This window comes from Aptenodytes forsteri, unplaced genomic scaffold, assembly GCF_000699145.1.
Source record: "Aptenodytes forsteri isolate BGI_AS27 unplaced genomic scaffold, ASM69914v1 Scaffold336, whole genome shotgun sequence".
Classification (NCBI taxonomy): Eukaryota; Metazoa; Chordata; class Aves; order Sphenisciformes; family Spheniscidae; genus Aptenodytes; species Aptenodytes forsteri.
This window is the reverse complement of record NW_008794911.1, coordinates 73824-99561: the sequence shown is the minus strand read 5'-3', so window position 1 is coordinate 99561 and position 25738 is coordinate 73824. Positions and strand designations below refer to the sequence as shown.

The 25738-nt window shown below is 36.4% G+C and overlaps 1 protein-coding gene across 1 annotated transcript in view; it reads right to left on the bottom strand.

The window, feature by feature from the left end:
• EPC1 (enhancer of polycomb homolog 1) overlaps positions 1-25738 on the bottom strand; it is a 69834-nt gene that overhangs the window by 3115 nt on the left and 40981 nt on the right. Inside the window, exons 2-12 of the mRNA XM_009275154.1 lie at positions 20834-20993; positions 19007-19152; positions 18715-18921; positions 18195-18343; positions 16620-16776; positions 15116-15292; positions 14922-15011; positions 14688-14836; positions 13020-13372; positions 662-780; positions 494-580 (exon numbers count right to left, since the gene is read on the bottom strand). Coding sequence (XP_009273429.1) covers positions 494-580; positions 662-780; positions 13020-13372; positions 14688-14836; positions 14922-15011; positions 15116-15292; positions 16620-16776; positions 18195-18343; positions 18715-18921; positions 19007-19152; positions 20834-20933 — 1734 coding nt within the window. The 5' untranslated portion in view covers positions 20934-20993. The remainder of the gene's footprint in view (positions 1-493; positions 581-661; positions 781-13019; positions 13373-14687; positions 14837-14921; positions 15012-15115; positions 15293-16619; positions 16777-18194; positions 18344-18714; positions 18922-19006; positions 19153-20833; positions 20994-25738) is intronic.

The window sequence follows — 25738 nt, the reverse complement described above, 5'->3', positions numbered from 1 at the left end:
GCATTTGCTACAACTAGTTAAAATCTGAACTGTAATTTTTTTTCCATGCACTTTTAGCTCCATTATAACCACAGAGAAGAAAATCCCCACAACTATTTAAAATACAAAGAAACTTATTTCCAAAGTTCTATGGAACAACATTGTTTCACAGGTCAACTTGTTTGCATGAAATTCCAAACCCAATTCAGAGACTCAGAGGTTCAGATTGTTAACAACTTCTGAACCTTTTTATGTGTCTGTCACCACTGTAAACACTACACATTCATGAATATTAGACACTTCCACAGCTGTATGGGGGACATATTTAGGAGTTAGCTTTAGTTATTAACTAAAAATCCTGCTTTAAAAATCCCCCGCTTTATCAAGAGGATAATGACACGGCTGGAGATCTCTGCAATTCATATTTCTAAGGCTTTGAAAATTTCATTAATTGTCTGACCCATCTTTTTTTTTTTTGTTAAGAGGGAGCAGAGGCAATGCCTGCCACACTCACCTGCAGTGTCCCTTCTAAACACTTTACAGAATGGCTATGATGTAGATTCAGGCGAAAGCCACTTTCCTGTTGGTTAGTTTCAAGGTTCTATGGCAACAGTTGACAATTAGAGATGAACCCTGGTGGGAAACAATGAGGGATAAATCATAGCACAGACAAATCCCTCACCTGTGATGTGTTGGCAGAGGAATTACTATTTGCTTGCTGTTGATGAATTTGTGCAAGCTGCTGTTTCTGCATTAGTGCCAGTTGCTGTTGATGTTGCTGGTATTGTTCGGCTGTAAATGCTGAACAAAATATAAAACGAGAAAATACTATATCAAAATATGTAGGTGTTGTGTATATAAACACATCTATTTTATAAGCCTAAAAAAAAAAAAAACAACACACCACAGCAAGTTCCTAAGAGCCTTAATGCACCTTTATGGCAAAAAGGCTATCCTCCTCCTAGAAATTTTTGTTCAAATTAAGCCTTCCCTTTTTAAGCTGTTTTTTAGTATATAGGCTTTAACTGCTTCTGCTGCATTTAGCTCAAGATACCAAAAAGGGAGGGGGAGGAGGGAACCAAAACACAATCAAAACCACCAAAAACTCTAATAACTGATTAAAAAGAAATTACAGGTAGAAATGGCATCACTGTTTTCACTTTGTGAAACTACCGTATCTGCATTATTAGTAAAGTAGCCTTATATGCAAAACTTGGGAACTGCATGCTTTCAGCCCTCACAGATAGCGTTTTGAAGGTAGCGAGTACCTACAATGAAGATTTATGTTTAAGTTTAGTTGAAAACATTAAATCAGGCTTACAACTGTGCAGGCTATCATAGTACAGTATTTTTGTTGTTTTTAATCACACATGTACAAGCAACTCCATCAAAACAGAATTTGATAGAACTACATACTTCTCTCTAAAATCTGTGAAAAGTGACCCAGTAGTCAGTGCATCACAAGTCAACTAGAATTTTATCCAGCTAACCAACAAGTATAAAATTGATAAAAACCAGCATTATTCGTACAGATTCTCAAGGGGATCCCCAGTAGTGCAGGGGTGGGGAGTCATGAGTCCGTAAAATGTTAGGATTTTTTTTTTTTTTTTTAAATTTACATTTCCAAAATGAAAGGAAGTCTCCGTTTTCAATTTCAAACCGAATCAAGGCTGGAATGTGAATCCCCTTGCAAATTCAGTCTAGCATACACCCTTCAGATTTTTCCTTCAATTTTATCTTCAGATTCTACAGATGCTCCCAAATAAGTGCTGTAGATAGTATTCGTACTTCTAGAGTGCAGTGGAAGTCGCACTTTTGGGGAAGTTCACTACTGTGTGGCAACAAATCACCACCACACTTGAATCCTGTTCACAAATTGCAATTTTTTGAAAATTTTTTTGTTAATCCTCCTTCAGGCTTCCTTGCTTGCCTGAAGGAAATCTTTTTCTATCAAAACTATAATCATCTCCTGCTTTTGGATACAACAGGATTCTGAAGAGCAATTGTACCTTATGTATAAACTTGAGTAACAAGTTAATACAAATGACTAACCAAAATAAGAATTAATATTTGGAAACAGAGCAAACACTGCTAGGCATGCATTTTTCCAGTGTATTGGTGATTTTTTTTTTTTTTTGGTAAAACATTGTTCCAAATCCTTCTATTACGTACTGGAAATAGCACTAAATTATTACCAGCACTTTGCTATCCGAGCACTTGAAGTTGTTTTTTTTTTTTTTTCCAGCTGTTACATTCAAGTTACTAATTTTAAGTAACATTCTTCAGCAAATAGGGATGTAGCACTTGTTTATATTGCCATAAGCGACAAATCACTTCCCAATACTCTTACAGTTAAATCTCACTTCAACTTGCTTCATTTCTTCAATGTTTTAAAGTTATTCCTAGCAGAATAGCTTAGTAGTAAAACCATTCATAAATGCCCTCACTAAAAAAAACAAACTAGAATTCACAGACCAAATATTCTGGAGTTGGCTGTTTAAATTTTAATTCTACTTTATATAAACTAAAAGCCGTTTAGATTTTTTTTAAACTGTTACCAAACACAGACATTAGAGCAAGAAAGCTTTAGTACACAAAGATTAGCACGTAGAAAGCTGAGTAGCAGTAGCAGAGGGAGAAAAATGGATATACTGTTCTGGTACTGATAGAAATTTCATTTATATTGATTAGTTAGTAGTGACTTATTAATTGTTTTTTAAAAACCCTAAAATTTAGAATCTGTATGATTTAGCCAACATAGAGCCAATGATATTGAAGGTTCCATGTACTAGTAAGGTATTTTATTCTATAGTATGACACTGTAAATATATTGCTGAGGAACAGGTTGCATAAATGATCTCAAGAAAGACAACTCGCACACTGACAAAGAGGAAAATGGCCAAAAAAGGATATGCTATACCACCATCTTTGACTGAATTAAGATTAAAATTTCCACCATCATAACCATCTCACTTTTGTCCATTTGAGTAAGTAAAATTTATTAATAGTTAGTTTCAGTTTTCAAGCCTTAAGTATATTTTAGATTTTAGCTATAAAACAGAGTCGTAGTAAGCACAGTCACCTATGTTGGTTTAACCAATTCCAAAATTTTTTTTCTTTTGGAAAAAAACAGTAAAGAAAGTTCATTGAGTCAAGCTGTGTTTGTTTAGGATAGCCATTATTTAGGACAGTCTTTAAGCGCTCCCCCTTCTTTCTGGAAGCAACATTTAGAGGAACTGTATTTTTAAAATTGTGCATCAGTGTATTTCTTTTTAAGTAGTCTGTCACCTTTACAGCTGTAAGTTTCCCACCACTATGAAAACAGTTATACAGCTGTCAAAGTAAACAAGTGACAGAAGGACCCCACTATGGCCACCACCCTCATCTATATTCAAACTGCTTCTCTTATTTCTGCTCAAATATGCACACACACTTGCAAATACCGCCTCGAAAATGCAATGGAAATGGCTATTTACCTGTCATATCTGAAAATACGCTCAAGAACAATTTATTTCACGTTTTTCAATTTAGGTTAAAACATTCAGCAACATTTTTGCTGCTTCCCTTATTAAAGGTAAAACCCTACCAGACATTGCAAAATACTATTTATGACACTATCAGAGATTTACTGTGAATTAATCAGTTGCATCCAGTTTAGAAACACAACACTGCCCATAAAGGGCTGCTGCAAGCTACAGCCTCCTAAAATAATCCGATTGATATTCTTTTTCCATTCCACAGCAGATCTAGATATGCTCATGTACCAGAAGAGGTTATAGATTGTAATTACATAAGCTAGCTCTTCCCTCTCCGTGCTAAAGCAGCACTACATTGAAGGTTTTATTGAAAACATGACTACTACTGAGAACTATCCAAAATTAATCATTATTTCTGTTGAAGACCTGCAAACTAGGATAGCATACTTTATTCCTCTTCCGTTAAAGCCACCATGTATTTTGCTTACTAACACTGTCACTAGGTTTCTTCCTCTCCTGCTCTCAGAGTACAGTCTATATTACGCTTCAATTGAAAAAATAAGCCTATTGATTGTGAGTTATAAATTGCTTCTGAAAACTATCATTCCCGTGCACAAAAAAAAGTGTTTGTATGTACTTTACATGAAAGTACTTCCACCTATTTAACCTTACGTATTCATTTTCTGTGGCACACAACTGTGACTGGAATTGGTGAAGGCTTTCTGGGGGAATTACACATATGCTCAGCACAGTGAAATCACGGCTGCACTGCCTGTGCCTCTACATCTGCAGGCACAGTCCTAAACTTCTCAAAGAGCTAGTCTAAGTTCAACTGTCTTTTTTTAAAGAGCAATTCAAGTAGAAAGCATTACAGACCATAAAAGTGTAGCTGCTATTAATGGGTTAATTACATGGCTTGCAAAGAATCTTTTTTTCTTGCCTGCAAAGCTAGCATAGATGCAATTGCATAGGTGCCAAACGTAGTCTCTTGTTAACATCACTTTCTCTAGAAAAAGAGTAACAGTGTCCCTAAGAACTTTCTTCCAGAAATTTTATTACCTCTTCTCATTTTTATTCTAAAGAATAGAAAGGGCACAGCTGAAAATCTTTCATTTGTGTCAGAGAAAAATGGTAAATGTAGAAGTAGCAAAAATGAATGTAATTTTCTTGTGTGTCACACACTGGTCTTTATCTGCCTGGAAAAAAACAGCAGGCAAGAAGCAAGCCCAGACCTTTTCTGTACACTTAAATCAACAATCACATTTCTGGTAGCTCAGAAGAGTATTGCTACACAATATTCCTGGTATTACTGGAGACCTTCAAGGCTTTAAAAAAAAAAATAGTAAAGCAACAGACAAGTTTAAAAGTTTAAAAAAAAGGGACAAAACATAACATTCAATGGTTAAAGATGACACATGAGATTTTAAAACAGATTCTCGCTTCAGCAGCCCCAGACAGAACTGCAGTGTTTATAGACTCTTCTCAAACAGCATGCTAGGGCCACAGCGGTCATGGTTCCATCATACAGTAATAACTACTTAATACTACAGAATTTACTGAATTGGACAGTGACAGAACATCCAGTTCCATTCACTACACAGAATCCAGTGAAGGGTGGAGGTGGGAATATCTCAACCACCACTACTGATACACTATAAATAAGAACATTATCATTTCAGAACATCTCAACTGTCTTTCATAGCTAACAACTGTACCTTCCCCCCAAACTTCTACATACTTTCCAAGACACTTTCGGTAATTTATGCAAGTCACCTGACTCCTTAAGTTAACTTAACCCAAATGCTTTTCCTAACCTTAAACATTAGGAACCTTTAAGGCACAACCCTACCTGGAGTTATCCTCATCTCAAGATGGCTGTCAGAAGATGGGTAGCTCAAGTTTTACTAAGACACTAGGCTACATGAATGCTTCTTACTTGCTTGTTTGCAGCACACTGTTTTGAATTGGAACAATTAAAACTCAATATGTTTCTGAATTGTTTCTGGTAGAATTCTGAATCAAGTTGTAACATTTCAGTTGAGACAACCTTCAGGATTTTTAGTCAGTACATCGTGCTATGCTGTTATCCTCTCCATTTAACAGCTTGGGACAATGCAGGCACCTATTCTGCAACTGTGTTAGTGCTATACTTTGGCAGCAAGTAAGAGAAATGATTTCTGGCTTACAGACTGCAGAAAGGAATGGAAGGTAGAGGAAAAAGCTTCAGGAGTTTGCAGCTATGAATACAAGGAAAGAAACATTGTACATTACTGAGACTGACTGACAGGATAAGTGACTTAGTATCTCCTTAGTGACAACCACAAATCTTGTGCAATAATTCCATTTTTTAACAACACACTACACTATGAATATGTTTTCCTACAATCATTTACATGGCTATAAGCAAGATGTTTGTAATCTTTGGGATAATTACATATCAATTTTTTGCTCAAATTAAGCCACTGAATAATACCTTTCAATTGGATGATTCTGTTTACTCATCTACCAAATTCTGTGGGATGCAGATACTCAACAGGTGGTGTTTTCTGGAGCACAGAGTAACAGTGACGCTGTCAATGGACTTCTCAAAGATTCATAGTTCTCAGCAGTTTTATACTGCAATATAAAACTACTTTTACAGTGCTAACTAGTTTTACCACAGCATTTAATGTGTACTAGCCTTACAATGCTCTAGCTTATGTTTAGCTTCTCTGAAAATGCAAGTCCTTCCCAGAAGTGGCCGACACCAGTGAGGAGGAGGGCTAGCTACGGAATCTGTATAAACAGATTGGTCTTTGTATGGTCAATAGCCACAGCCTCCCCTCCTGACTACTGCTGCAAGTTTTACTGTGAGGTGACTCACTAGTTGTTACTCTGCTTCCCTGGAGTAAAAAAAAATACAGACTTACAAAAAAATTAACCACAAGAACCAGTTTCCTAAAAAACAGGAAGCATATCCTGGAAAGCAGAAAATGTACATGTAAAGTCGTGGTCCCTCTACCAGCATTCATTTTGATTTCCTGAATGGAAGATGCTCACTAGATTTGTCAGGGAAACTGAGCAAGCTTTGTGGAGTAAACACAATGACCTATCCAGGTAAGCTTTTTTTTTTTAAATAATGTTTAAAAAAATTTTAATAATTTAAACATTTTAAATAACGTTTAAAAAAATTTTAATACCGAAAGACTCAAACAGCTTAATTAAACCTTTCAGCAAATGCTTCAGTCCTGTTCAACATCTAAAGAATTAGATATTTAAATTAGAGTAACTTAAAAAAGCAATTGCTTCATAACATCGTTAAGTATCTGTTCTCACGAGCAGAAATGTTATTTCAGTAAGAAAACTGAAGCATTAAGATTATATTCAGTTCAAAGAACCTCTCTAAAAATCCATTCAGAGTATTGGATTCCCTGATCCTTCCAGCTGAGGTGATGCCCATTAAAAAGGCAGTTTCAATCAGGTAACAGAAGAAAGATCACATAACTAAAGCTTCCAATTGAGAAATCCCATGAACTACAGAACTGCTAAAGTGTGTGGAAAGATGATACATCATGTTACAATGTTTTCTTAAGGGAAATCATGACAGCATCACATCCCTGCTGTATAAGAGAACAATTAGTGGTTACTAATGCCAAAGTGCATGCAAAGCAAACATCATTCACAATACTAAGTAATCCAGAACATCACATTTTTTATCTCTATCTTATGAGAGATGTTATCTGGCTTACATTGCCTGGTTAAAGATTTTCTACTGTATAGCAAGTTCTCACCAGTGAATTCAGAAGATTGGAGAGACTTAGAGCCATCAGTGTGATTTAGTATTTGATGCACCAGGCCCAAAGATGTTTCACTTTCTGAAAAGAAGTTCAAGATTGATTTTACTTAAACATGGCATTATTAGACACTATGAGAACATGAATCATTACGCCCCTGATTATTACGACAACAGCCTTATATTTCAGCCCAACAGAACTTAAGCGTGAAATTCCTAACATCAGAACTCTAGACTTAGAAATTATAAACTCGATATAAGATCTATATATGCACTCCCTACTTGGTAGCGGAAGAAAAACAGACAGAAAATAATTAATGAGGATTTTTACTAGCCATTGAATGAAAGCTAGAAATGCTTGCTATGCATTTATATTTGTCTGCCCATCATTCTTAATATGAGTTTCCACCGAAATGTCACAGGCCAGTTGGGGTACACACAGTTTACTCCGCAGTTATAAACGTGACCATCCTTGCATGGGATGCAGACAAAAGTGTAACAGTTTACACAAGCTCAAAGATCCATCACTTTGGAGCAAAGTATTACTCCAACTGGGTTGAAGCTCAATGAGAAAAATCTAGGATAACTAAAAAGTCTCCAAGTCTCCAGAAGTGCTCATATGTTTTAGAAAGTGTTGACTCTTCCCCCGTCCCCAGTCACATTTCCCAGACTAAAGAGGCTTTTCCTTTTAAGATTTCTTCCTTCAACTAAGCCTAGGGTGTGCTATAAACATTTGTTACTCCCAAGGCCATTGCTTCAACTAGGATCTCAACATCTCAGCCACAGATTGGCCAAGACTGTTAAGTTCCAATGATAACTGAAAATGACCCCAGTCACATTTCCCAGACTAAAGAGGCTTTTCCTTTTAAGATTTCTTCCTTCAACTAAGCCTAGGGTGTGCTATAAACATTTGTTACTCCCAAGGCCATTGCTTCAACTAGGATCTCAACATCTCAGCCACAGATTGGCCAAGACTGTATTACAAATGTCAGTATTTTTCATGACCATTACAAATGTCAGTATTTTTCATGACCATTACAAATGTCAGTATTTTTCATGACCAAGTTTATCCTGCAATGTGAAAGTAAGCATTTGGAAAAGGGCAAACAGGAAAACAGACAGCAGTATTGAGACTACTACAGATACAAGGGTTAAATAAAAAGATCTAAACACAGCCAGTGATGGCATGAAAGCAATGAAAAGGTAAGGACAAGTCCTTCTACTCTGGTGCAAGGATCTGTCACAAGGATTGAGGAGCTTCCTCCTGCTTCTTTCCAGGAGAGGGATGCCTGAAGACGGATGTCAGGTATCCTTAATGAGAACATGAAAAAACAGCATAGATCCATCAACCAACATTACAAATTGGGAGATGGAAATGCTAAACACACATTTGGGAAATGGAAGCATAGTTCACCATCCTGCCAGACTCCCAAGTGTGCAAACTTGCTTTTAAAAAGCAGATCAAGAGATGCAAAAAAAGCATCCAAGTTTACTGGGAAAAATGTTGTTTCTATGGAATTCCCACAGAAAAAGTTACTGAATAGCAAAGCACAAGTTGCAGTGCATCATCTAAACCTCTAGTTTACAAGAAAATGCAAGGTAAGCTACTCTGGATTCTTTAACTATATTCTGGATGCCTGTAGTTTTTCATATACAGTAAGGTCTACAATCCCATACTTTTAACTCTCTAAGAATTTTCAGCAAGGCTCCTACTAGAATACTTAAGCTTCTTCTCAAAGAAGGAATTACAAATTCAGTGAGTAGACTCTAGTTAACTGCTAGCCTCTTTAGTCTTGACAGCTTGCAGACTTTCTTTTCAAAGTGACCCAGCTTCTGGATGAAGAAGGCAGAAAAGAACAGAATGCAAGACGGATGCCTGGTCTTACTGTGCAGCCTGGGAACCAGTGCTCAAATCTTTCACTAGTGACTGGTATCTCTGGTCTGCCTCCTAAACACAAGGCTGCAACAGAATTATACATGCTGTGCAGTTTTAAATGTCTCAAACTTTTGATTATCAGATGCAAGCATCCAAAAATACGAACATATATTTAACAGCAAGTCTCCAGCAGAAAGCACAGTCTCTCTATAATGTGATGCAGTTCGAAGACTACCATTTGCCTGGCAGAACTAGACCAATCAATTAATCTAACAAGGAAGACTAAATTCCTGGGACACATATACTTCAGATAAATATTCATGCCTACTGTACACTCCAGACTTAAGACACAAGTTCCATCTCTGAAGATTACGATGCGGAAACCTGATGAGATTGTCAGCAATACAGGCTCCTTTCCTGAAGTAATTTTGTTGCATTTTGTTCAGACTAAATAGCTTCCGCACTAAACAAGTTATTCCTCCACAAGAATCATACTTTTAAACTCTTGCCTGCTTTTTAGTGGTGTTCTGTATAACATATGCCTGAAGATCCTTTAATCAGCTCTTTTTGCAAGAGGGCAAAGGATGCTTTTCCGTAATTCTTCAGTAAGACGAAAAGGAACCACCCTCTTCAAGAGTCATGCTACTCTTCTTGGCCACTTGATCCTGCTGCCAAAGTCTATCCTTCAGCACACAAGTCCATTACAAGCCCTGTTTTCAAGTAATTTGTAAGGGATTTTTTTTTTCTTTGTTAAGACATCCCTTCTCAGTTCACACACAAAATGCCAATGAAACAACTTCATCTTTCACAGCTCTTTTACGCTGAGCACTCTGAAAGCCAGGACCAGAACAACTTGCAATCATTCAGGGTCAAAGGCCCTTCAAAATGTTTATAAAATGCCTGGCTCTTTGGGGAAACCTCTCTCCGATCTTCACGATGAAAAACAATGCTGCCTGTAGCCAGAGAATGGTATGCCACAGCACAGCTTTTATAACATCTCCTCTGATTAATGGAAGACCAGAGATACCATCTCAACTTCATGCCTGTGCTGGCCACGTATAAACAGACTTGAAAAGAAAGGTTTTCCACAGCAATTTTTCCATGTCAGCAGCATGTTGTCTGGATCATTCAAGGTGGAAAAAGCTCAAGACTTCTCTAAGCTTCTTTAATATGGAAACAGACAAAACTCATCATGTGATGGTGCACAATAAACACAGCAACACAACCACTTCTGCTGGCCACCACAGAATCTCAGGATGAGCTTCATCTTAAAAGGTAAGCAATGTGGTTTGACCACAACTCACAGTAGCAGTGAAAGGATAAAAGGATTTTTAAAAACAGAAATGCATTAATAAGTGTTTTCTGGTAAAAAGACCTACTGCCACTTCAAAAACCTAAAAGGCAAAGAGAAACAAACCTAAAAAATCCACACCACAGCAAACTCCCAGCTCTAAAGACAGCTAAGAAAAAGGAACAGGGACACTCTACAGGGTTGTCAATCTGCAGTAGTGACTATTAGAAAGACTTTAGTACAGATGTTGATACCTGATGTTCTTTACAGTATTTGCTACAGAAAGTAAGAGGACATAACTCATCAACTGCTGCCCCAACTGACATGTACCTTTGAAGAAGTCAAACTCATACACGAGACATACAAACACACCTGTAACCTGTGTAGACAATGTATCTTAAAGAATCCTTTAAGAAACTGAAAAAAGAACACTAGAAAACAGAACGGCACCTAGATGAACTAGACTATATGCTCCTTTCAAACACCTACACAGACGATCATCATTACACCACATATACACAAACTCATATACACCTCCAATGCTACAAGAATACCAACTAATATTATAAATAATTATACTGGTACAATCTACCTGGTTATATTAATAACAAGCGACTATCCAAAGACTGTGGTAACTAATTTAAAGTATACCTATGAATTCAGACATTTTGTTCGTTTCCTAGAAAGAGACTGAGTGGTTTCTTTTTTTTTGTTTTGTTTGTTTGTTTTTTTAGTATTTCATTCCTGTATCAAACCCTAATAAAAATATGAATCTAAACTCCACAACATTTAAATTTGGAAAAGCTCAGAATACTAACTTAAATACTTTACACAGATAATAAACCATCTGCATAGAATTCCAAGCACAAATGAATGTAATATGCTAGGTACTTATAAGTATGTATTACTTTCCCACAGGCTTCAAAATACAACCATACAATTAAAACCTTGTACAGAACTCATCACCATAAATAACAATTGCATTTAATTCCTAAATGATGTAGATAAATATTGTAATCATTTATTTAAGGAAAAAAGATTCTAAGGGGGGGGTGGGGTGGGCGTGTGTGTGTGTGTGTTTATATACACACACACAGAGACATATGCTTTAAACTCAATCAGCCAATTTTTCAAGTCTACATGATTTTCAGACATAATGTATTGTCCATTAATACTTCATAGGGTATTCATAATCTGTTCACCACACATTAGTTTTGTTTTCACACTAGTAACCTGACTACCATTTTATCACAGTTCAGACTGGCCACTAGACAGAGGATGCTCTCATTCAGTTCTGGACTTGGTTCGCTGATTTGAAACATTGGAGGGGCACAATTTAAACATGAAAAGACATACTTAGATCACAAACCAGAAGAACCATCAGTTTTAGCCCCAATACATTTCCAGCAAGAAGTCATAAAAGAGAAAAGAATGGGGCATGGGGGCAAGGACCTACTCTAGGACAGCATGGAAAGGAAGCACGAAATAAAGCAGCAGAACAAAGCTGCCCACTAAGTCTAAAAATGCAAGGAGGAAGAATTTTTGGAAGAAAAAAAAAAGGTGGTTCAGGGAGGAAAAGTACAAAATATATTGGAAAACAGGAAGATTAAAGTCACCTGATACCAGGGTAACACTCTGTTTGAGCAAATCTCCAAAATATCCCACAATTTGGGGAGTTTATTAGGTATATGCATCTCCCCACCCAACTCCTACCTGGATAACCAGGTTTTCTAATTTATTTCCAAAGCCATAATTAAAAATGGCAAGGAAAACATGGTTCTAGAGACTCCTTATAAAATGCTGGTAAACTTTTAAAGTTATTTCTTTGTAAAAAACTATGTCACTTTACTTTCTATAAAAAGATAACATTTAATGTACTGACTGATCAAAATTCAGGAGTTATTTAAGTTACATTCTAACTACGTAAATACCAGTCTTCCAGTGTGAAGAACCCAATATAAAGAGTGATGCTATCCAATAGCATTCCAATTAAAAAACAACTAACACTACATCAAGTTTTCTTAGAGTCAGGTCCTCAATTCTGTAATTCAGGTTCTGTAAGATGTAATCTGCCACTCGCTGACAAGATGTAGAAGTGATTAGTCCAAGAGTTTTGCCAAGCATGAGCAGATGCATCAGTGGGGGTGGGCTGGGTATTTTTTGGATGGGAAATGGCATTTAATTTCATGGAAGTTCAATTCATAATATGCCAAGATTTTAAATGCAAACATTTTAACGAAACATTTCCCACCACCACCACACCTCATACTAGAAAAAATTTGGAAGGTAGTATTTATATGAACATTTCAATCAACATATTTTTAATTTTAAAAATCCAGATCTTCAGAGTCAACTTGAACTCTACACAGTACTGGTTTCTAAACCTTCCTATTTCTAAAATCATAATTACATACCAAGGTAGCATTTGCATAAATTTGAAATGCAGTATACTGCTGCTAGCAATAAATACAAATAAACATTCTACGTAGCAAATAGATAAAAGAGAAGATGGGCTGTTACCATCAAAATAGACCATGAGGTAAAGTATGGATGACCTAATGATATTCTGGATTTTCTGAGCCAAGTTTAAAATTTCTAGAAGCAAGTTTGTCAAAATAAACGTACCAAAATGTGCTGAACCACTGCTACTTTTACTTTGTATAGAGGTACTGCATGTCTGGGTCCCAGGTTGTGCTGTGCCTGTTCGATTTATACCCCTGTATAATTTCCTACAGGAGAGTTCATCATTGTCACTGTCATGTAGGGATGGTGTCCGAGGCCTAAAATGCCGCCATCTACATGATTTGATATTGACTAGTATCTGACTGAGGTCTTTCGAGAAAGATTTGTCCGAGGTATTTGTTTCTGAGGTATTGGCAAATTGACTGATTGAGGAGTGTTGTGATGAGGAAAACATTTCCAAATCCAGCTGATGAAATGTATTATCATAGTCCGAATGCGCTCTGTCTAGCAGCACCCTAAAAACAGGAAAACAATGCAGAATTATACAGTGGCAAGAAAATACCAAGAAAGTCACCAGTTTGTCATGTGTGCCTGGGGATGACAAAGGGATAGAAGAAACTACACAAAACTGTTCTAGAACAAGCAACCCCTGCCCCCCAAACAGACACAATGCATGACTATATATCATTTTACAATAAGCAGTACATTTAGGTTTCTCTTTACATGCATATTCTAGATTTTACTACTTGAACAGCTGATATACATTGTCATGTATATATTAAGACACAGCAACAACTTTTTTTTTTTTAAATCATCAGGCTGGAAGATAAGAGTTCCACAATGCAAAGAAAAAAACCCTAGAGAATAAAATAAAATTCCTTAAGTAACTAAAAAGTGATTCAAATGCCCTCCTAAAGTAACTTCAGTTCAAAAGCCTTACTCCCATATACACTGAATATACCTACTACCATCCCAATGCAGTGGGGATGTCACACATTAATTTCCAAATCCCCTTGCAAAATCCCAGTAAGAGCCTTTGGCTCCCATTCTGATTTTGCTGATATGCCAATCTGAATTGCTAATATCTGAAGGGGAATGCCAATCTGAATTGCTAATATCTGAAGCATGCTAAGATATAAATGCTAAGCATTAATCTGAAAGCCAAATCACGTTCTTACAGTTTTTAAAACTAAAATTTTATACCACTGTACCATTTTTTAAAGACATCATACAATATTTAAGAAATAGCACTTATACACTGAACAATTTATAAATTGTTTTCAATAAAGATGCTTAGAAGCACAATACCTGAAGTAAGTCCTTAATTCTTTGATATTTTTGACAATGTTTGAAATTTAACGGTTATTGTCACTTGTAAGTATTCCTCCCAAAATTCTCCTCTACAACTGGCAAATCACCAAATATGGTCCAAACTCAGAAAAACATTTTCTGAAAAATGTGATTTTTGCTATTTTTAAATACTATTGTTTGAAGACAACTATGCAAATCATTTAAATACAAACCACCAACCACTGAAAACATACATGTATTTTCACCTCAGAACTTGGGAGTGCCAGCAATAAAAAAACCCTAGAAACATTTAAGAAAACAGTATTAAAGCTGCTTCCACTACCGCAAAATAGAAATGGAGATATTAACCAGCTAAGGAAACTTGTATCAAATGGAAGTATTTAAAAAGTCAATCTCTCTGATGCCTCCATTTTTGAGGGGTTTGTTTTTGTTTTTCTTAAAGCTTTGCTCGTTATGTCTTACTAATTTTTTTTTGTTATTATTTATTTTTAGAAACAGCAACAATTATGTAGCACATACCTTCCACCACGGCCGACCCGTCTTCGTGCAAACCCAATACACCTCTGGGGTACAGTGAGGGTGGTTAAGCAGTATCTATAACGCACATCTCCTAATCTTCCCTCTTTAGGGCTACTCCATGGCCAGTTGCCAGGTTGGTCTAAATGAGGCTTAAAATAATTTTAAACAATTAAACACAAGATGTTTTCCCACAATGATGTTCTGTCTTATGATACATAAGGAAATTCTACTTACAGCATAGTACTGACAGCCTGCTTTCCTACGGAAGGCAAAAGGACCATCGGGATCATTTTCTTCCTCAGCCTCCGAAGAACCAGACAAAACCTTTAAAGAGGGGATAGGGGGTGTATGAGGAGAGATATTAGTAAATTCATGAGTTTTACTTCTATTCTTTCCCCAAGAGCAGCACAGAACTCTAGAGGTCCTACCTGGGAGAGAGGTTCTTCATCTGAGCTAGGAAAATCATACTGATTCAGATCTTTAGCATTAAAGACTGGCAGTGCAGCAGGACTTGTCTGTTGAGGAGTAGCAGCAGCAGACGAAGGTAAGACTTTTGGCTTCTTCTCATACTTTCTTTTGGGTCTAATAACATCAGGTTTATCTTGCTGCAAGAAAAAAAGAGTGTAAAATTACACACACAAGCAAATTAGATTAAAACAGAAGTTTTCAAAAAAACTCCTGTGTAAGCAAGCTAAAAAGTGAATTCATCTCTCCACCATCTTGATAGCAAAATATGTAGTTGTTTCATGAATATCTGTATTTCATTTCCAGTAATTGAAACGTTTAACAGATAAGGTGGGATCAAGCACTGTTTGCTCAATCCATGCTAGATAAAACACTAGCCGTTAAGATAACAGTACTACTTTGCAGAAGTAGACCAAAATATATACAATGTTCTCCATGAGACACCTTTTTCATTTTCCAACATTTTAAATTAATAGACATTTATGCAGTGTTAGGGAATTACTAAGTACCAAACAATGCTCTAAAGGCAAAAACAGAAGTTAGACTTCTCAAAGATACCTAGAATCTCAGAAAATCCTCTAAAAATTAACACACGTATACCCATACTATGCAAAGTCAAGTTTAAGTGCATTTCCCAAGTTTCTAAGCAACAGATTTCTTTCAAGCTGCAAGACACTGCATTGACCCAACATCACTAACATAAGTACACTCCAGCAATCTCAATTATAATGCTCTACTATCAATGGAAGTATTCACTGATTCAAGCCACCTTGTCAGATTCAGAAGAGCCTTTGGACATTCTTCAGTTTTAAGAAGTCTTTGTTTAAAATTCAAATTATACCTCAGCATTTCTCCTGCGTTACCTGACCTATTTAATATGCTCAGTTGTTGGCACTGTAGCTATGCTTTGTATGACACAAAATTAAAGCCTGCAGGGAAAAAAGTGCCAGTCAGCTTTCTAAATCAAGTAAGGTTATTTGATACTTTACTTAATTACAAAACCAAAGATATACAGCATGCTGGGAATATTAGTGGATTGTATTTAAAAAAAAAAAAACAACCAAACAAAAACCAACCCTCCAGATTAAAATAACATTAATTTAGAACAAGATATGGGATTTACCTCATTAGTCCCACCTTCGTCCAATATCTAGGTAATAAATACAGTTTTGTTCAGGATATCCTAACTTTATGGACAGTATTAGAAAAAATGTTTCTATCCCCCAGAATAAGAATACAATTGCACGTGTCCTTTTGTCTGTAGTTGTCTATACTGTCTTTATTTCTGTCTCGAGGAATGCCAGTAGTCTGTACATTATCCTCGTAACTCCAACAAAGCATTTTATTCCAATTGCAGCTTTGCTAGTCTGTTTCCAGTTTCAGTTTCCCCCCTCCTCCCATCCTAAAGTGCTGTATCTTGCATACATAATAGCATGAACTAGTAACTCTGTTATTGACATTACTCACTTTAACTTTAAATTCTTTCAGTTCCATAGCTTCTTGGTGTTTAAAAGGACTGCTGTTAGTCACAGGAATGATGGGAATAGCATAGGTAGGTTTAATCGGCTGCCGTTGTGCCATGACCTCAGACATGATCTCCCCACTGTAGTCACCCAAATTATACCTGAAATGAGATTTTTTTTTTTTTTTAATTTGTTGGAAAGTTTACAATGCGTGTCTGGTAAAAAAATTGCACAACACAGAAACACAGACTAATACTTGCAACTGGGGGTAAAGGGACATCCAGGATGACAGCAAGAAGTACAGAAAGTATTGTTCCAGAAAAGGGGACTAATAACATGGAAACTTCATTGTGATGACTAATGCTGACAAATAAATAAAAGGATAACTACCCTGTAAAGCCTGTAAAACATCTCCAAAAGATGATAATGTAAAGGAAAGAAGCAGAAACTAGAAGGAAAGAACAGGAAAGGGTTTTCCTCCACCCTCACTTGGGGACAGGTACCATTTAAAAATATACATTTATCACCCAAAAGGTTTTAAACAGTGAGGGAGAGTGCCTTATTCATGAATCCTCCCTCTTGTGTGTTGCGGAATAGTTTCGTAAGCAGCAGATCCATGAAACATGTAACATTTCAAATCCTGTGGAAAGTACTGAGTTGAAGTGCAGTTTTCCATTCTGAGAGGGGCATGGAGTCTTTCCTCTATCCAACAGCTTATTTTCTTGAAAAAGCTACTGGAAAATCTTTGCGTTTCTCCCTCTCTATTTCTACTGAAAATAGCCAGTGCTTGAAAAAAGTGCCCCTGGTAGAGGGGGCAGACTGACATTCAACTTGTGTCCCTAAGAAACCAGACCAAAAAGTTAGTTTTACAGCTTTAAAATACTGACTCAAAACATTTGTTTTCAAACATGGATGCTTAAGCTAGAGAAGTTTATTCAGATTCTAAGTATCAACCTAAAGAACAACTCTACATTGCAAATGTGATTCTCAGCTGATTGGGAAAGTGACAGTTGACAGAGCAGTGCATTTGGTCTTCAGCACAGCTGACAAACAGGATGTCAAAAGAAGCACTAGTTGGGAGATGACTCACATAACATGTTACACTGTATGAAATGCTTATTTGTTTTCCTCAAGAGGGTATTAGATCGAGGTTTGCTAAAAAAGAACAGCAATAATGAAGAAAAAGAATGGTAATGGTTGGAAATGGCCTTCAAATTAGCTGGGATTTCCTTAATCTATGTATTTAGTTTTAACACAAATTTCCAAATGAATTTACCTGAAACTATGACCTCTCTTCCTGTATAATATATAGGATATATACATCCTTTTGAATACATGTACACATGTAATAAAACAATGTAGATTAGTGTGACAGGTCACTTCTCCATAATAAGCAACTTCCTAACGTTTTATTTTGCTCTCCATAGCCATATATGAAAATATGCTATCCTGTATATGTGAAAGAGTCTAATCTAAATACTTATTTTAAAAAAATCTCTCACTGTTTTAAGTATTTGTGGGAACTGGAATACAAAGTACTTTCCAAAGCTTTCCGCAGCAAGTTTTCAATAAATATTACCTCTTTTCCATAATTTCCAGTGTTAAATGCAGCAACTCTCTCTTGCTTTTTTCCCTCCTCTTTATCATCTCCAGGATGGTTACCGCACGACTCAGATCTCGACGCAGCTTAAGCATCTTCTCATAAGATGCTTCATCATTTTTTCGATTCTGTAGATACAGTGTATATGTTTCCCCACATAATTTACTTTAAAATTCAGATTTAAGTTCTAAATACTTATGTATATTAAAAAAAAATGCTAAAACAAGAGAAGCACATGCATGTTATCAGCGAGCTACAGCTTACCAACGCCGTAGTAGGTTTACCAGTAGATTTAATGAAAAAATAAATACAAACTTTTATTCAATAACCGTCCTAAAGTAGTTTCTTTTATGTTTTTACCCTAGCAAATTACAACAAAAGAACACCCCAAATTTTATTGTTTTTTACTACATAGCAGAATTGTTTCTTTATACAAGCTACTTTTTGAGAGGGGGAGAAGGAAGAGAAAGAAAGCAGAGGGAGATATTGATCTACTTACTTTTCGTGTCTGCATCTTTTCTGTTCGTCTTCTAAAAGCAACATAAGGATCATTTGTGCTGGAACCATCTCGCTTCTCTTGTTTCACTGCTGGGATAAGAGAGGGACCTCGACAGTTTTTCCTCTTTTTAATCCAGTACTCATACACTTCTCTGATCAATTCATCATCTTCCTTCAGCAACAGCTTGGCCTCTTGCAGGCTGACTGGCTAAATGTAAAACCCAGCATGTCACTTTCATATAGCAATACAGAGAGTGTGTATTTCAAATTCTTTATTCAAAGTACCGTTATACCTGCTGACCGCTGCCCTTTTCTAGTCTGTCTATCATTTCCTCAAACTGCAAAGGAGAGATGTCCATTCTTTTCTTCAACTTATTCACAAAGATCTCATCTTCCGAATCCAAGTCATAATCCGGCTGCTCAGCATCCAAACTAAAAGCTAAATGACACAGTGAAAGTTAAAGTTAGTTTTACTACAGAAATGTTTTGTTCTCATAGCAGTGTCCGGAGTACACATCAGATTCTTCTGAAGACAAAACCAAAATTATTTGTTTGAATGTTGTAGTAATGCTACTTCAAAGTTATATCTAGTTTTTTCTTGAAAAAAATTACACCATTCAGAATCAGGAATAACAGTTGATAACTATTTGACTATGCTTTGGTTAACCAATGAAAGCTTACTAGCGGTCAAGCCAGCTAGCAGCTTTCTACCTCATTGCTTTCAGCAGGAAATTTTTAGATTGATCAAAATTTTGACCAATCCTGTCTAGTATTCTGCAGTTTTATGTATTGTATTATCAACAGCTAAGACTTTAGCCCAAACACACTTTAAAGATACTTCTACAAAAGTATGTGCAGACTATATTACAATGACCTTACACATATTCTCATCAATTATTTTTGTGATGTAGATGAGTCAGACTAACTGGCCCAGCATGGTCTACCCTATGTAAGTAGGGCATCTTCAAATACAAGTAATGTTTTGCAGAACACAAACAACTGTTCTGTTTTCCACGATATCCTATGAAAATGCAGTATTCTGCATTCAAAACAAGATCTCCCTAGTTCTCATGCCTCATTCAGGTTGTTTTAGTTTGTCAGAGACACGAACTTCCTCCCCAGTGCACACTTGGAAACACATTGTGAAAAGCATCACTTACTTTTACTAAATAAATAGGTCGAATACAATGCAGCTGAAAATCACCATTTCAGCTGTTAGACCACTAGATAACGACAAGAAGAATGAAAAAGTGTAACCTTAGTATCAGCATGGAAGACTGCTAGTATTAGTCTCTCCATTTGCCTAGGAGTGGAGCAGCATGCTCTAATACTTTAGGCTACCACTGAAGGTCGGACTGATATAGAAGTCTAACATTTAACCAAAGTTAATTAGGCATGAGATCCATTTACATAGCACAAATACTACTTTTAAAATTCTATTAATTACACCATGCAACAGAATTCTACAACGGATTACATTTTTCATAATGTTTTCAAAAGTTATCTGAAGTAATGAGGTGCTCACATCCAGGGCCACATCTAAACAGAACAGCTGCTGTCTTCCAACAAAAACAAAAATCTCAACACATTTGTAAGTCATCAGCTGCTATCAAAACCCACCTACTTTTAGATGTAGAATACTTCCATTCAGGCATAGGCAAATACTACTACTACTGCCACTTCTGCCTGGCTTCCCAATCCACTCTACTGTCATTTTATCCTGGTTAAGCTTCAGGGGACAGGTACTCTGTTTCTTAACTATGTATTATATATATTCTCCTCTTCAAGTAGATTTGTGTCTGTCCTTGCTAACGAACCTAAACTTCCCTGCAAGCTGTAACTACTGAGTGTTATAGAGGGCAGAAACAGGCCTTTGAGATTACTAAATTTAAAGTATTAACATATAGACATAGACTAAAGAAGGACATCTATCTACTTCTTGATCAAGAACTAAACATACCTCTTCAGTAAAAAGTATGTATTCCTTTATATGTTGGAAAAAATAATTCTCAGAAGTCAGTCTTGATGCAAGCTCAATAGACATTTAAGAGTAATCTCTTCAACTACTAGCAAAATAAAGCTCTTGGTGTAGACTTCAATGACCAAGTTACTTTACTTACGCTGTATGTGAATCAGCTGCTTTGGCATTTTAAACTCTCCAGGATATATAGATTCATAGTATGCAATATTACTTTCTGCTTCTGGAACTGGTATAACCATGTTATCCCTCTTCTCTCCATATACTTGTTGTGCTGAGATAGCCCGTTGGAGGTGATGTTCCTAAAAACAAAACAAGTTAAGATGAAAATCTGAGAAAATATTTTCAGAGCTTAGACTTTTTAGCTGAAGGAAGTCTATTTCTTTGGAAACGCTCTCATTCCAAATCCCTGAGACCAGACATAGGAAATCAGTATTGCATACTTGACTCAAAATGTACTCCATAAACTGGAAGGTTTTTCCAGTAGGTGGAGCTCTCCCTCTTACACAAACACACACAACACTTCAGCTACTAAACTTAGTAAAGTCAAGTTGCATGTTCTTGGCTCACCAAGCTATATAAATCCATCTTTACATATTTCTGGAGAGACACTTCAGATCAATTACACATACAGATTGTAACAAGTAGCTGCAGACAGATACTCAGTCTGGTATTATTCTGTATTTGCTACAGCCATTTATTGCCAGTGATGTCAGAAAACCAGAAAGGAGGCCTGCCATCATCTCCTATTAAGAAGAGAAGCAACTATTTTTACCCAGACAGGGAAATGATTCCTAAAGACATTCTTGTTTATTGCAATGCTTTCCATTATCTGCCTTTTTCCCCTCCTAATCTGTCAAATGAAGTTTATTATTAAACCATAAACCATGAGGGTGAGAATACTTAACTTTCAGAAATCTGCAACTGTTTTTCAAGCTTAAAAGTAAATTACATTTATATCTGTTAGTACAACCCAAGTAACAGATTAGTAACATTTTAAATTCTAGTAATTTTCTCATGCTACTATTCAAATGCATTCCATTCTTCCTGTGGTGCTGTCAAGACAGTAAGTAGTATCGGCAGAGTTAACAACAAAAACCCACACAGCAAGATGTGTGCATGTATATAAATGGTTTACTGATTCTGTAACATAGTATTTTTTCCCTAGTACCAAAGCTGGTTCTTAAGTTTCTATACTCAATGTTCCTTCCTAGTTGCTCAGTAAAGCAGTGCTGCATCGGTTGTGCCAATACAGCTATGAGTGAGATGCTATAAACCAGATTATTGAAATATTTGAACAAGAACTGCAGCGAAAGGATGGCAGGGATAATCGGTTTTAAATATTGAAGTAAAAACGTATCAGTGTTCATCCGTATGATCTTATTACACCTTTGTCTGTCTGACCTCACTTTACCTCCTCTTTAGTACAATAAAGGTAAATCAACATCTTCTGTCTAAACTTAAAAAAAAAAAATCAAGAAAATTATAAAATAGGCTTTATTGTAAACTGCAGAGTTAGAGCAGCCTCAAACTAAAACCTGCTTCAAGATAAAATTCTGCTACAAGGATTTTAGCCTATCTTTACCTTCAAACAAGCTGCAGAGATTTTTTTCACATCTGTCCCGTTAAAAAGTTTCTTCACAAAAAGAGACTAATTGTGAGAATAAGACATATCACACAGTTGCGAGTAAAATTCACTGGACTGATTTTGATCCTCTAGCATTTGTTAAGCATAGACACATATGTCACCTAGGAGATGTGGCAGCTAAAATTCTTTCTTGGGTATGGTACAAAATAATTTCTTTTCTACCTTTTAGTGAAGCACTGCTGCCAGACACCTCAAATTTGTGTAAACAGTAATAATTCTTTGGGATTTTGTCCCAACAGCTGCAACTGTTGCAGAACAGGGAATTAAGCCTTGTTTCCATATAGTACAGTAGGATTCTATGTCAAATACATAGTAATAGCCAATGGTTTTTGAGTAACAGCAAAGGCTTACTGTTTTTATAATCATATGAAGGATTCCTGGTGCATTTTTCCCAACTTGTGTTTTTAAACACAAAAAATTGCTTTGTTTCAGGGAAGAAAAGGGGGTTAGACACTAAATTAAGATTTCAATTTCTCTGATCCATCTCTGATATGGAAACAGTCACTGCTAGTTAGTAACAGCAGTCTATACTAATTTCCTAACAGGTTTCAGTAACAAATATTTAAAGAAATCTTAACAATATTCTTGAAACAGAAGCACAAATCAGTTTTGCCCGACTTTCATCCCAGTTACAAAAATACTCAGTACTTGAGCAGAGTGTTAACAGACCCACAAATTATGAAAGCAACTGGATAAAAGTTCTTCCACTGAAACAGGTAAACTCATCTACTGTTCACATGTTTCAATTCATCACAAGAGATGCTACTAAATAAAAGAAAATAAGCAGACAAGGCAACCTCCTGTTTACATCCCCATACACCAAGTTCTCACCTATTTGGACAGAAATCAGCAACAGCGACTTTGCCCCCAACTTCAACATCTCAGCTGGTGGCTCAGCACATCTCTCTCTCCTATATATACATAGGTATATATACATATAGTCAGGAGTGCTTCCAGAGTTACCAATCACACATTTTTAACATGAAAGCACATTAAATATCTACAGTTAACTAACCTACTACAGCTTACAGTTTCTATTCTGCAGTCATTCTCCGCTGTGATTGCACAGCTGATTATTCCTACCCAAATGCAACACCTCATTCATCTGAAACCATAGCCTTCCATTTAAAAATGCAGTGGTTTCCTCAGTTTGTCAGAATGATCTTGAATTCCAAATCCTAATCAAACATGCTGGCTGCCCTTCATGTTATCTTGATTTAATATGTAGATGCTGTAGGCCAAGTCACTCCTGAAAATACCAACAGGCATTTAAAGACAGACCTCTTCAGAGATTTACCAAATCTTTTCACTTTGACTGTTCATCCATTTCCAGATACAGTTTTTCAATCAGATATATTTCCACTATACAACAGTTTCTATAATACTGTTTCTGTTCATTGCATAACAGAGCAGTATCAAAAAGCCTTTTAAAAAAGTCAAGATGCAACTATCCACTAGGCCCCTTGCCCCACCACAGAAAGAAGTTAGACTGGATTAACTGGGGTTTGTTCTTGAAAAACTCGTATTAGTTCTTCACAAAGAGATTAGTATCTTCCAGGCGATTACTGGGGCCAAGTAATTTACACTATCCATACTCGTCCAGGAACTGCTGTTAAGATAGCTTGTTTGTAAGCCCCTAGCTCCCACCTTTTCAACAGGCTGTTATGGGGTTTTGGTTTGGGTTTTTTTGCTTGGGTTTTTTTGTGGTTTTATATTGTTTGTTTTTCGGGGTTTTTTTTGTTTGTTTGTTTTTGGTTGGTTTTTTTTTTTTTTTTTTTTTGTTTGGTTTTTTTTGTGTTTTTATTTTTTTTTTTTTTTTTTTTTAAGAAGCACGGTTGTAGCGCCTTCTCCCTCCTCTTCTGGAACATCATCTGTTCCTCAGAATTTCACAGCTATTTGAGAACTTATTTCAGACTGTTTTTTTAAACTCCTAGCATGAATTTTAGGTGGGTTAGTCAAAGTCAAAGGCTGTAATTTGTCATGTTAGAAGGAAATTCATCTAAGTTAGCTACCACCACAAGGTGCAGTCTTGTGCTCCTTGCTGTCATTCTCCATACTACCACTGCCTTATGCCAGACTGAAGCTATGATGACAGCTTAGGGAACCAAATCCACAGAAAGCCATCTCTCTCCTGTTATTTCCCCTGAAAACAATTAGAAACAATTAGTCTTCTGACAAATTAGCTGCCTGAACTGCCGGGGGGCAGGGGAAGCAGTGAGAAAGATGATTCCCTTTGGTAGCAGCTATCCATTTAACTGGCTTAGCTGCATCACTAAATTAAAAAATGTCTTTTTAAAATGAATACCAAGGGCAAAAAAAAAAATTAAGACTCATGAAAAGCTATAGCAGATAAACATTTCAACCATCTCAGTATCAAATACAATCAAGAAGGTTTCTTCTTACTAGAAATATTCACAGAATATTCTCCTCTTATTCTGCATATTCATCGCCAGATGGATCTCACCTTGTTCCTCCTTTTGAGGTAAATCTTTCATGTAAATATTAATTGTTCACATATTATTTGTTCCTATTCATCCATTTCCACTTTCAGTGCATCCAAATTTCTGTGTTAAGGTATCCTTCTTATTGAAACTACATTGTAAGACAACTACTGCAGTTGTCTTACAATAACTCAGACCAAACTACTGAAGAACACAGGAGACTTAGCAGTTTCTTCCCTCTCTCTCTCAACTTGCTTCTCTTGGCTCTTTCATACATACCCTGTTTCACAACACATACTTATTGAAGGTAGTTTATTCTCACTGAAGCTGCCTTCTACTTTTACGTTTAATTATTTTCAACCTATTAGTTAGGCTCATATCCAAAAAAGCTTTCCTCTTCAGTTGCTTTCTCTGCCTGACATAAAAAGCTATCAAAAATACAACTTTGGGAGTTGGTTGTGCTGTGATGCTAATTTGACCCAGTACTTTCAGAATAACGGTACTGTTCCTCAAACTTAATTCCCTCTACCTTGTACTAACGCTCATCCAAATTTGTGTTTAAAGCTATTCAAAGAGTTTAACCAAAACCTAAAAATCTGCTTGCTCTTCCACCCCCAAGTTAATTTTCCATCAGGTTAGCTTCCTACACTGGCTCATCACATGGTCAGACAATCCCAGAGTCAAAGAGATGCAGTAGGAGCACTCAGCCCAGAGACACAGGGTATCTGAGGAAAAGAGCAGCTTCATCACTTTTTGCAACACCCAGCCAATAACATGAAACTGCACCTTATTCATCCCACTATCTTCCTGTCCAGAAAAGTATTTGGACAGCTAAAATTCCAACACTTTGCTATCAGATTACCCTGATAGTTGTTTAAACAAAAAGCTTGACAACTACTTTCCTCCTTTAGAAATTTTCCTCTAATTAGACAGACTGCAGGAAAAGCCCACCAAAACA